Source organism: Fringilla coelebs, assembly GCF_963513975.1.
Source record: "Fringilla coelebs genome assembly, chromosome: 12".
In the NCBI taxonomy this organism is placed as follows: Eukaryota; Metazoa; Chordata; class Aves; order Passeriformes; family Fringillidae; genus Fringilla; species Fringilla coelebs.
In genome coordinates, this window is record NC_140038.1 from 2288961 (window position 1) to 2303069 (window position 14109).

The 14109-nt window shown below is 41.6% G+C and overlaps 1 protein-coding gene across 1 annotated transcript in view; it reads right to left on the reverse strand.

Annotated features, from left to right (window-relative positions):
* Window positions 1-14109, reverse strand: part of DAPK2 (death associated protein kinase 2) — a 35104-nt gene that overhangs the window by 11349 nt on the left and 9646 nt on the right. The window contains exon 3 of the mRNA XM_084213645.1: window positions 5404-5625. Within this exon, the coding sequence (XP_084069771.1) occupies window positions 5404-5625 (222 nt within the window). The remainder of the gene's footprint in view (window positions 1-5403; window positions 5626-14109) is intronic.

Sequence of the window (14109 nt, forward strand, 5' to 3'; positions counted from 1 at the left end):
GCAAAACACACCAAAAAACATCCTGTTAACTCCTGCACTGTAATCCATAACATAAATGCAAGCAAAGAAAACTAAAGCAGCAAAGAACCTCAATACAGTTAGAAAAAGTCTACTCATGCACACAACCACAAGTTTTGTGTTCTGGTCCCAGGTGTGCCCAAACCTTCTTTTGGCTTCAGCTCTCTTCCCTGTAAATTAAGGACCGGCTTTTCCATTGATGCTGCAAGGATCACAAAGGTCTGGAGTTACATTGTTTGCTGAACCCCCAGACATGCTATTTCAAAAGGTCAACTTAATCACTTCAACTGCTATTTTTCAATGTTTTCTTTTTGTATGTACAAGTTGTAAGAGTCAACAACTGCTGAAGAATTACTTTTCTTAGCAGCTCCCGTCAGAACCTGAGGTAGTAAAATGTGCCAACACAATCTCTTTTCTTTACAGAACAGACATTACCCTGTTCTACTACAGATTCTTGCCTGACATAACTAACAGGAAAGCATTTCTTTGGTGCTGAATTTTTTAAGAAGAAAGCTGATTGCAGCAGACTGGAAGGTACCAAAACCAGTTTTCCCAAATCAAGGAAGTGCTCTTAGTTACTATGACTTTTCACATCAAAACTGAAATCCATTCCACTCTTATTAGTAAATAAGTCTTACTTTCATTTCTGTGCCTTCTACGGAGAGTTCCAGTGCTATTTTTCTGTTTATCTGAAACAAGATCACCTAAATATTGAATTAGGCATTGTTTGCAGCTAATATCCATTATTATGCTTACTTTTATTGTTGCCAGTTCACACTGTCATTAATATTGTGGTTTTATTCTCATTCAGATTCAGTTTAGGGGGCACCCACAAAACAGCTGTCACTCTTGGGTGCTGGTGCACCACCACCTGCACTCAGAGTACAAGCAGAGGGCCTGAGAGACCCTATAGTCATTTTGGAAAACAAGCTCTTGGCCTGTCAAAGCACTGGCAGGTCAAAATGCTTTGAGTTCCTCAGGTGCTGCGAGTCACAGACAAGTCAGATCCCAGTTGGTGCTCCACAGGTCTTTGGGGAATCGCTCCTCTGACTCCAGGCTCCAACACAACACTGGTGGTGACAACATGGTGATTCCCTACTCTGAGAGTCTGTCCGAAATATCCCTCATCTGCCCCACAGCTGTCATTGAGGGACCACTGAAGATCCCCCATCCACAGGCCTCTGGCTTCGTAAGCCAGGAGAGCTTGCTGACCAGAGAGCATTGCTAAGCTACTCCACAGGTGACTTTACACTGCGCTTCAGGAGGAAAGAAGAAAGGACATTCTGACCTTTTTGCAACAACAGCTCTGGGATTTTTCCTCTCCCAGTTCCTGGCCTGGCTGGACTTTTCCTTCGCCATCCCACGTTTGGTAGCTATATACCCTTTTCCTTTTCCTCCCTTTTTTTTTTTCCTTATCTTTCTCTTTTTCCCCAATCCTTCCCCAACACATTTTTGCTGTGGTTATTTCAATAAAAGTGCATTTGTTTTGATTATCACTGCACACCCCCTTGTACCCTGTCTGTTTTTTGCACCCTGAGATCCCCCCTGAACCATCACGAAACCCGTTCGTAAGGACACATTGTGACACCTACGCTGCCTCTTTCAGAGGAAGCTACTGTCAACAGCTGTACAACCTGCAAGGACAAGTCCACTGCAAGCAAGAACAGCATGTCCAAAGCCCAAAAGACATTGGGTTTGTGTCTTAGCTTCCCCTGCTGCTCCTGTGGGTGACAAGGTGCCTTGTTGTTCCAGAGACTTACTCTGGGCATAGTGACTTGCCCATTGTTTACCAGATTTTTTTTTTCACACCTCTCACATAGTCAGAAACTTTTCTAACCCATGTGAAGCAGGACTCTTCACCTGGGCAGAAGTCACTTGATACTTTAATTGTAACAACTATATGCCTGGCAAACAAAAATAAGCTTACATGACCCAGAAATGTATTGCAACTGCTGTCTTTAGCTGCCACCTTCTCCTTTCTATTAATCTCAGTTTTTCAACCTGTGAGACTGTTAATTCATCTCTTGATTTTCTTTTCTAGGTGACACCTACCAAGGGTCTCAGCACTACCATCAGCTTTTCTGGACAGGTTTTGTTGTACCCCGTACAACAGAGAACACTGTCTCCTTTCCATATCATAGTAGGTTTAGAGACCTTTGTTCAGTAGTGCACCAATTACTAGAGACCACAGTGACAAACCAGTACAGGAATCTGTGAGAAAAACCTGGTAGTCTCTTGGTGAAATCTGTGTACAGTGAGCAGGCGACTCCCATTTATTTAATGATTTCTATTCAGAGGGCACGTAAGCAATCACCTCTGGCAGACACTCCATCCATCAGGAAGCCAGCTGGACCAGGATAGGCTCTTGTACTGTTCTGGAATGTAAGCATGTATGCACACTGTTCTCTCTTTCTCTTTTACCCTGCAAGATCCCCTTGGTGTTTGTTTCTTAAACTGGACACTTTAATCTCCCTGAGGCCAGATGACAGCCCAGCCCAAGTCCTGCAGAAGCAGGTTCCACTTCAGGAGAGCTCCCAGGCTGAGCCACTTCAGCAGAGCTGTTCTGCTCTGCTCAGGGTGTTCAAGGATACATTCCTGCTTGGAGGAGACTGGCAACTCCCTCTGGAGCAACCTCCTTTACTACACAAGCAATGTCAGAAAATAGTTCAGCTGCACAGACTGGAGCCACTCAATTCTTATTCTCTCCTGCTGCCTCCAGCAGTGGGCACTTAAACTGGCTGGGTCACCTGCTCAGGGCTCACCAGGGAGTGTTCTCCAATGGCAACCTCACCAACACCCTAGGCAACCAGCTATGCCCAAGACATGACTGAACAAACTGCAGCCTGCAAGAACAAAGATCACAGGATCTTTACTCGAGAGCTCCTTGATGTATTTTCCCACTTCTCTTTAATGCATACCAACCTTGAATGATGCTAGGGAGGGGGCTTTCAAGCTACAGAATACAATGTAAAAATAAAAGAAACAATTAAAAAAAAAAAGATTCAGAGAGCTCCAAGTCTCTTTGTTACTTTATCAACAGAAGATTCCCTTCTACAATAACCACATGAGCATCTCTGAAGATCAGAGATGGGCGTACATGAAAAACACTACATTAATCTCCAGTCTCTTGAGGTATAGCCTAACACATTAGCCTAAGCTGTAGAGCTCTTAAAAGAGTAATCTAAAGGAAAATTCAGTAGAAGAGATGTGATGATTTCCCATTAACAAAGACTCAGGCTTTAAAACCAGGCTTCAGTAAACTGTACCTAGAGAGTGGTAAGTGGTTTATTTCCAAGACCATTCTTATCTAAGTTATACACCTGAATTCAAAGAAACTCACAAGCAAAAGAGATTGAGCAATCCCAAAAGCCAGACACTATGGAATCCCAGGAAAAAAAACACACACTTCAAGCACTAATTCCTTTGCAGTAAAACACTCATAACTGCATCAAGTTACATTTCAGCCAGGGAGGTTTGTGTTCTAAATCATCACCTGTAAATGGTTGTTTCTCAACTGTTATGGAATTCCTTCCCTTTTACCATGTCACCTAATACCATGGCAAGGAAGCAGGCAAATGATACCTTTACTTTTTCTTTGAAGTCCAGTAAAAGACAAACAACGACACTGCCTTATTTCTTGGATAGAGCTGTTTTGTATGCACAACCCTGACACTTACCTGTAGAGGAGACACTGGTGTATCAATCCAACCTGCCTCCAGGCTGCTTCTGCTTGGGCAAAGCAGGCTCCAGGCAGGGCCCAGGACACAGAGAACAACAGCCTCACAGAAAGCTGGGGGGCAAGTCCCTGGACCATGTGCAGAAGGAAAGAGAAGCCATGTACTTGCCAAACTGCACTTCACAGCAATGGACCTGGCACCCTCTTGAACAGGAGAACCAGCACCTGCAGAACTAACCTCTCTGAAATGAGGAGATGGTTTTGCAGGTACTGTGAGTACGGGAGAGGGTCAACATTTCAGACAAATCCTCTTTAAAACACCAGGGCAGCTTCTTCCGTTACCCAGCAATACTGGGGCCCATTCTTTTGAAGCTGAAGTTCACTGTAGTTTACCATACTTACTTGGCCAGGTGCTGTTACACTGACTTTGATAAACAGCAGGGAATATGATACTCTGAGAGCAGAGTGTCAGAGGGGAAGAGATTATCTGTTTACAGAGAGAATTTAATTATCTTTATTAGCAATTATCATCATCCTCAATTTGTATACAGCAGCTGAATGCAGAGGCCTTTATCAGATCAAATTTCTGTTGCATGCAGATTTTTACAAACTGCAACATGTTGCAGCCTGACAAAAGAACACACAAAATATGTCAGGCCACATGAGGACAGGGAAAAGCAGAAGGTAATGAAACAGGAGGTTGCTTTAGCTCAAGGTAGTCACCAGTGAGAAAGAGCAAGCTCCTTCCCTGTCTTCCAGAGGTTGGCTACAGAAACCAACATTTGGCCATAGACATATACTTCAAAGTTTACAGATCTCATTGTCACTCATACGCCATCTTCCAGCAGTCATACTAATCTCCAGGAATGCTCCCTGACTTAATGCAGCTTCCCCTAGAGAGCTCCCTCAGGGATAAAAGCTTTGTTGCCTGGATTCCACAGACAAGGTCCAGGCTGGTGTCTAGGGAATACATGGTCTATCTAACTTCAAGGATGGTGACTGTATTTCCTGCCCCATACACATTGAAAAATTGCATGTAGGGGTGAGGAGGTCCACTTGTCAGCAGGACCTAAATTGCAGTGGTTTGCCCCCCTCATATGGTGGCACAAGAGTAAACAGCTTTTCTTCATTCCCATCCTGCTGCTATTCATCTTCAACAGTCAATGCCAAGGGATTAAAAAACCCTCAACAGTCAATGCCAAGGCATTAAAAAACCTTCTTCCCTTGCTTTCCTCCCCTTTTCTCCTCTAGCTGATCTAAATGAGGAAAATATGGAAGTAGTGAGAATGGCTGCAAATTTTGGAAAAGGCTTGATGGCCTCACACATACTGAAAGAGATGAAAGCAGGAAGAAAAATAAAACGAGCACCCAGCGGCCACTTGCACTTCCTCCAAGGTTTATTTCAGGGCAGCCCTAAGCAGACATGAGGCAATCCCTCCCTTAGTAAACTGTTTTCAAGTTGACAAGGTTCCCTGGCTCAGTATCAAATGACGTCAGCTGATGTTCAGGTGCACCTGTAACCCCAGGGCACCGGGATGAGCTGGGGAAGCTGTTTACCACCAGCCTCACTCAGCGCTCCTGCTGAGATTTGTGGAGCCTGAGAATGCAACAGCTCCATTTATCAGTGCTCCTGCACTCCAGCAGCCTCTGCAGGGCTCTCTGGTTTCTATTCCCCTCAGCCATCTCTTCAGGGAGGGGCCCTTACTCACAGCTCCAGGATGAGGACCACGTCTGTCTTGTTCTCATAGATGTCGTGCAGCTGGACGATGTTGGCGTGCAGGATCTGCTGCAGAATGCTGACCTCGCGCTCAATCTCCTCCCGGCTCACCCCGCGCCGGCTGGCCCGGCTCTGGCGCTTCTTGATGAACTTGGCAGCGTACTCCAGCCCTGTGCTTTTCTCTCGACACTTCTTCACTATGGCAAACTGGCCACTGCGAGGACAAGGAGACAGCAAAGATGCTCTTAAAGCTTTTACATGACAGCTTCCCAAATAAGCCAGTCCCAAACAAAGCCTGATCCCGTGAGCCCCAAGCAGCACCGCTGAGCACTACTAAGCTTGTTCTTGGTACAAGAGTGAGGACTGTCAGGACTCAGCTGTCAAAGGCAGTAGAGCATAACAAGGTAACCTGCTACTGTGTCTGAAATTTAGCAAAACCAAACAATGACTGACAACAGGAGTTTAAACCTCTAAAACCAGTTCACGTTTAAATGAGTAAGATCCGCCTCAAAAGGTTCAAGTTACCACTGCTTCACTTGTAATTCTTAAGACATCCAAGTCTGCAACATACCACTGGGTGTTTTGAAAGAATACACATACATAAAAATATTTTTCTTAAGAATAGTCCCTAGAGAAGAACTCAAATGAATGATAACTCTTTGGAAATGCAAAAATGGCCTCCAGCAACCAATTTTCAAATTTAAAAAAAAATTGTTTATTCATATTTATGCATTCACTTGATAATTTGGGTGTAAATATAAATAGAGTAAGTGCAGGTTTCTCACTGCACCTCAAGGACAAAGAATTTCCTACTATACCAAATAGTACAGTGGCTGCATTAAGGTTAAAAGGCATGTTCTTGCAACTTGCTAGTAAAACTCTCCTCACTGTGGCTCCTAATGTATTCCAAGTGCAAAATTCCCGCCTTATCTCCTAGGAATTGGCAGATCTCCAGTCCCAGAATACACATTTAGTATCTGATACTTCCTTATTCAGGACATTATATCCAAACTTGGAAGGAAAAGACTCATCTTTCAGGTAACTATAACCTTTAGCTACTGTGATTTTATGGGATAGGATCTCTTTATAAGAATCACAAACAAACTCATTAAGTGCATCCTGCCATGACTACACTGTAAAAGCACTGAGCTGCCGTTTTCAATATTATTATATCATTCACTGGCTTGGTAAATGAGGAATTTACCAAGTTGGTATTTAAACTATGCAGCATACACAGCAATTATATTCAGCACCTCATTAGATGCTGTACTTAGTGCTTCATCAACACAGACATCTGAATGGAGTCTGTCTTAAAAATACAAAGGCGTAGAAATTAAAAATTAGGGCTGTCACTTGGTGCTCAATTGCGCTCAAAGGCTCCCACCCTATGGCAGAGGCAGCCTCTCATTTCAGAGTTCAAACAAATGCCAGGCAGCCTGACATATTTCTTTTAGTCTTTCATTTTCATAATATATCCTAAACCCTTCCCAGAAGGGAGGCAGGAACAGATGGGACAAGTGAACTTATCCCTTTGGGAATAATCATTCACAAATGGAATTGAGACCACGGCCATTTGTCACATGCTTCAATTAATTCATATTTCTCCTGCTTTTATCATTACCTGCAAACCCTAGAGAAATTCCCACTACAAAATTCCCAAACTTGCCTTAAACATTCTATGAAAAGAGTTTGTTTTGTAGTGCTGAGAGCTGCTTGTGTAAATCATGATTTTCATGTTTTTCTTGTTTGCTTGATCATATTTTGCAAGACATGCATCTTGCTCGGTTCAGACTTTCTGAAGAAACGTGGTATTCATGTTCCTGTGCTTGTTTCCTTGAATCCTCTCTAGGGACAAATTTGGTCAAAGTTCAGGAGAAAATATTTTTTTATGAGTGCTGATTATGGGAACAAACACAGTCACTTTTGCATTTAGAAATTCCAGTGGTACTGCAGATTTTGTACATTTCTGTTGATGCAAAAGCCTACAAAAGTAATAATGACACAGGATAGGAATTTCTGTCTTCTCCTTTGACATAAATAATTGTCCCAGACTATAACTATTACAGTACCAATTCTCTTGTAACCTACTACTGCTCCCCTGCACGTGTGGTCACAAACACACACTGTTGCTGCTCCTGTCCCAGCATTCATGCCATTTCCCATCTACCTTAAAAACAGGCTTTTGCAGACAACTCTTCAGTGGGAGAGTCTGGGACTGAGGAGAAGAGGTTACAAGTGACAGGGAAGGACACAAATGCTCAGTTTCTTATCCTGTGAGACAGTTACAATGCAATTACTAATGAACAGCTCCTGGAGGCCCATTCAGCTATGAAACTAGAGGATGCCTCACAGGCATTTTACAGTCACAGTCAGACACTTGGGATTCCTTGTCAGCTACAGAGATTGTAAGGTCAGGAGCAAGACAACAGTGGCTTTGTGCCTTCTCATGCATCTGCATTCAGACCATAAGTATCAAACTCTGTCAGCTTCCAAAACTTTTGACCTAGGCTAGGAAAAAAGTAGAAGAAAGGAAAGTATGTCTTCCTGACACCCAAGCTGACAGCACTGAGAAATTAAGCTGTTTAGATAATTTTACATGTGGCATTTGTACCTGATCTTAGACTTGAAACTGAATTTCACAGCTCAGATATCCAAATTTCAGCCAAAAGACCTTGCCAGAATTCATGGGTTTTAGTACAGTGCTGAAACAAAGATCACTTGGATCATGAACAGAAGTATTTCCAACACATGCAGGATAAGCTCAGAGGCTGACACTTCAGGATGGAGCCTACCTGGACCTCAGTAAAGCCTTTGGCACTGTCCCTCACAGCATTCTCCTGGAGAAACTGGCTGTGCATGGCTTTGACGTTGGTCTTTGAAATCTTTTCCAAACTTAATGACACTACGATTCCTAATTTCTAAAATGTTTTTTTTTCTAGTAAGTTACATTTGTTCCCTTCCAGAAATATTTTGGACAGCTGTGCAACAGCCTTGTCTCATGCTAAGCATCCTTAATTGTGGAAACAGCTCACAAGTATGAACAATGGCAGCTGCATCCTGTCAGTTATAATATAATCAGTTACAACATCAAATCTGTCCATCAGTCATGATGGAATTTATCCCAGCAATGAAGACAACCTATCATCTGCATTGCTACTATCATGTAGGAGGTTTGTCACTGAATAAGAACACAGAGACAATACTGCTGGGTGGTTTTTGAGTCTATTTTCAGAAGCATGCTTTAGAAGAGCACAAGTTCAGCTCATTTAATCTTCATGCACTTCAGGAGAGGATGTGGGAAGAGCGAAGCTGGACAATCCAGAAAAACAGGACAACTTCTTGCTCTTTGTCAAAGTTTCCTTCTAATCCTGGTTCTGGAGGGTAATGCTCTGGGGCAGAATGTCACCTGAGAGCAAGAGCAGTGCAGATGCCAGTCTGAAATGCCCCAGTGCCCTGCAGTGCTGCTGCTCCACAGCTTTAGAATAAAGAGAGCTGTTAAGCAACTGCTGGCACAAGTACAGGTTTATTCCAGTCTTCCTCTGATGCTCCTGAAACACTGCATGGCTCAGGAGCTCTTCTCAAAACACTGAAAATATATAAGAAAAGTTCTGGGATGACAGTACACTTTACCTGACTCCAGTCAGGCTTTCTGAGGCCTGAGTGGGGAGAAGTCAGGAAGCTGATTGTATCATTTGAGAACAGCAAACCATTTCTTCCCCAAATACCAAACATATGTTCCCTTTCTTCATGTTCAGTCTATTTTTTAATGTCTTGTTCATATTCAACTTCATTTCATTCATTAAAGAATTCTAAAAAATATGATGATGATGCTTTAGTTGTTAAAATTTGAAATTCCCATAAAAGACATGATATATGTGAACACACTGACAGATACACTTTAGACTGAATTATATTTTCAACAAGTTCATTGAAAAGTAAATGAACCTGGGCAAAGGACAGTGCTCTGGCATTCTGCCAGTCAAGAGGTGACACAACTCCCTATGCAAGCCAGGGCAATTTACTTAGGAACAGATTTGCAAGGGATTTTAGGCAGCCTCCCACTGACTTTAGCAGTAATTAGGTTTCTACACACCAGATGAAAAGTAACACCTTTGCCCTTCTGTACCTAATTTCACCAAGTCTGTAAAATGCAGGTAATACTACTGGAAAATGAAATAACGTTATATGGGGTAAGGATACAAATTAATTTCACGTCACTAGATATCACTAGAAGTGCAATTATAATAATGCATATTTTATTCACTAGGTGCTCCTGCACAAGAATACATGACCTGAAAGGAGGCTAAAATAAAACCAAACAGCACCCAGACCAGTTTTTAACTGCTTAAATTCACAGGCAGTACTGTGACTGCATGATAGTTTAAGAATACTAAAAATATATTATGAAATCATCCTCTGTACATGCATGAGTTAGTAGACATAAACATAAGCACAGCAATAGTATTTACCCAACCTAAACACAGGCTTCTCTACATTCAAGGCTGGTGTGTTTAGAGGGTAATTCATTCTCATTTACCTCCATTGTTAGAATGTCAACAGTTTTGTTCATCATGCCTTTTTGCCACTATTAAATCTGACTGGTTTTAACTGGTCACCTTAAGCTTAGAAAGTCTGCACCTTACTACTTTTCCATCTCTTTCATTCCTATTTACTTTTCTTGGAAAAATACACGAGTAATCTTATCCATTTATGGCTGGGTTTTTTGCTAACTTTCAAAGCAAAGCCCTGGAGAATTCTTGCTGAATTTGAGGCAAACACATTTTTCAGCTTTTTTTGTTTTTCTAAGTGATCAGAGCAGTTGCTCAACCATAGTTTTATGAAACTAAATACTCTCCTCCCTCTTTGCTTACACTTCAGAGATAACTTCTGCTATTTGTAACTGCACTGAGTGCTCTTCCCAGCAGAGAGGACATGAGTCTACTTGGAACAACAGAGAGAATTTATTTTTATGCTTTCTGTTCATTTATTAAACACAGATGAACCAAAGGCCATGCAAGGTTCACAAAATATATGCATAAAAGCATATATATATGGAGGGGTTTTGCAGGAATTCTGTAATCACAGCTATAAAGATGTAAAAGCCTTCTATAAATGACAATAATATGCAGTACATTTTCTTTTTTATAGACTTTTTGATTTAGGCTAAACCAGGATTTTGGTACAGCAGAAATTTAATCTACACAGTAAATAAATAGAAAGTCAAATAGCACAGCATTTATAAAGAAATCAGAATAGGACAGTTGAAACAGTAAAATCAGAAATTCTATGGCAAGGCCACTGAAGGGAAAGTGTTTCACTGCTTCCGTATGGCTTTATGGAATAAAACTAAAAAATCCCCAAAACCTTCTTCTGTTCAATACTCTGATGGCACCTCTTGTAACTTCATAAAGAGTTTTAAAAATAAAACTGTCACAAACGTCACTGTACTTCTGTTTATGCTACAGATAAAACTGAATTTTGGTTTACTTGTTTGTTTTTCTTCCCCCCGCCCCCCCCAAACAAAATGCAAAGGAAGTGATTACCTCTCCTAAAGCAACTACACAGAACCTAAACTACCAGATGCCAGATTATAATAGAATGATCCAAAACTTTTTTAAATAGGGCATTTCACAGGAATTTTGCTAGACTACTAAAGCAGTAGAAAGAAAAAAAAAATCAGCTGCAACTTTTAAACACACTGGCATTTTCGCTCACAACTCACATTTTACTGATTGTGTAATGCTCTAGAGCAAAGTGACTTTGGGGGATAAATTTCAATATTCCTGAAGGGAAGTGCTGAGCACCTTTGGACATATCCTGTCTTTGATAAAGTCACTTTCATCTCCATCTCTCTGAACTCACACAAGGGTAACCTACACACCCTGACCCAAAGGAGATTTCTGTGTCCAGCGCCAGAAAAGAGTAAGAAGAGTAGAATATTGACTCTTAACAGAAGGATCTGGTTTACTAGAATAAGTAGAGAGCAGCTCATTTGAAATTCAAAGCAAGTTTGATAAATCTAATGTTTCTGAACAGTGCTATGTATTATTACAAGCTTTCAGTACAGTAACACAATTAATACCTTAAACAGGTTGGGGGTCCTCAGCCGTGAGTCACAAGAAATCGTGCTACCTCCTGAATCGCCAACAGCATCTCCTGAAACTGTTCAATGCTTTTGGAAATGTCCCAATCCTGCAGTGGCCATCAATGTGGCCCTTATCAGCTCCTCCTGAGACCAGAGGTGCAGAGTCAGCAGGGAGAGAGCATGAGCCCAGCAGCTCTGACAAGCTTTTTGTGTAATCTGAAGCTCAAGAATAAAATGCATATGATGAAAAATTCTCCCTGCTTATCACACTTAGCTTTTGGATTGAGTATCAGTGCTTGGAGTGGCAATGAGCAGAGTGCAGAGAGCCAGGGAAGGTCACAGCTGACTCATGCTCAGCAGGGATAGCTGATCTGATAAGCTGTTCCTCTCACCGTGTGGAGCCACAGCAGGACAGACGTAATGTGCACAAGAAAAGGTTAGCACATTGCACCTGGGTGTGCAAAGGTCCAAATACACCCAGATAAGGACTGGGAGTCATAGGCCCAGCAGCACATGAATTGTAAGAGGGGAGAAGTATTACAGTCAAATAGTTAAATGATTTTTCTCCTTCCCCATGTGTCAAACAGATGGAAACTATGCTGGCATTCCATTCAAGACTTTAGGAAATTATCTGTAAGGCCAAAAGTGCAGAGAGTTGCTGAAATTCCCATTTCACTGCTCAGCTATTACAAAAGGTCTTCACTCTGGTTCAAACTGGTGTAGAGTGTTATCAAGGACTAACAGATGCCACCTGAGACCTTGACCATCAGAGAAGTACCTGTGAGCTCTATTCTCCATCAATGTTAACAATCTGTCCAGCGCTTTAATTTGTCCAGAGCAGATAGAATTTGACCTGCACTATGTTTACTTCATGTGCATTTTTACTCATAAGTAATATTTTTCATTTTAAAAGTATGGAATTTATACTATACACAGTATACTTTATTCTATACTATACACAGTATACTTTATACTATACTATACTATATACTATACTATACACAGTATATTTTTTCAGCTGTTGAAATTTCCATCTGCTTTCTACTCCAATGCAAAATAGAAAAAATAGCTTTATTTTTACAGAAATGGCAAAACAAAGATTGGGATTAATATTCAATGTCTTTTTCCTGGGATTAACATTCTGCTTATTATTCAGTAGCTAAATACATTACAAAATTTGAGCTTTGTGAGAACTGCCACAGAGGCCATCATCTCTAATTATACTCTCAAAGCCAGACATGGACTGAGGAGATACACTGAGATCATTTCCATCATCAAGGTGGATGCTGATGATAAGGAATTCGTGACTCTGTTACAAAGTAAGGCCAAGGCCAGGTAGAGCAACTTTGTTATTAGCAAAAATCCAAAAAACCAAAACCTTCCATTTTCTCTGCACTTTCTATAACAAATGTTTTATTTTGGAAACAGTTAAGGTAGCACTGAAAACTAATAGGGAAACCTGCTAGAAGGACTAAAAAGAAAAAATTGAAGAACAGTGACTGCATCAGACAGCTGATAACAATCACAGTGATTGCGACCAAGTTCCAGATGCCAAAACTGTTTCAGCAGAAGATTCATATACATGAAACATGACTTACAAGATCTGTGACAAGAAACATTAACAGAAGTGCTGGGTAGTCCTCAGGAACTAAATTAACATTTTGCATCAAACACAAAGGCCATCTTTGTGTGTGTTGTAAAACAAAATAATCCAGAGTTATTCTTCAAATTTGAAAGAACTAATTTAAGAACAGAGTTAAACTAATCAAAGAAAAGAGTTAAAGTTCATGTCAGAGAAAGCACAGTACTGAGCAATTTCTACAGTTACAAAAAAAACATTCCTGGTATGAAGATACTGTGTGGTGTGAGTTAAGGGTAACTTCACCAACTGCAACCACAGCTCTGTTTAGCAGGGAGACTCCAACTAGCTGGGGGCCATGACTTTTTTATTATAGATTTCCAGGTTCCTGCCCTGCAAAGAACACCTGGGTTATCTCTGCTTTTTGTTTTCACTACATAAATAAATACTTAGTTACACTGTCAGAACAGTGACTTGTGCCAGGCTCCAAGGTCCTATTATCACTGGTAAAATGCTGCATTTGCTGTCCTTTAAAGCTTCACCCAGAAAATGGGGTATCTCCTCTCTCAGAGAGCACAGTTAATCCTCCCCACAGAAGCACAGAGGAAGCAGGAACTTGTAGCTGGATATGGGGAACTACAGAAGGCATGACAAGCCACTGATGAAAGATGGAGCTTGGCTTTAACCATGAAACCACAGCCCAGGTCGGGAGAGGCTGAGAAACTGGAGGCTCAGTTATGCCCAAACTGATCGACAGAAATCATGGTGATTATTTTCTGCATGAAGGCACTGACTGGCCCAGGAGATGAGGAATGAGCACAGCTCCCAGCTACTGAAACAGGCAAGAAACTGGAGAGGCAGGGGGTAAGGCTGGCCCACACTGTGGGGGAAGGCAGAGTGCCCCTTCCCTACAGTGAAAGGACAAGAGTGAAGGAAAGGGGAGACTTCCATGCTCAGAAATATCACTCCAAGGTTTGTTTGTCTCTGTTAAGTGTGAGTCCTTGCATGCTGCAGAGCTGAGCTGCAGGAGCAGG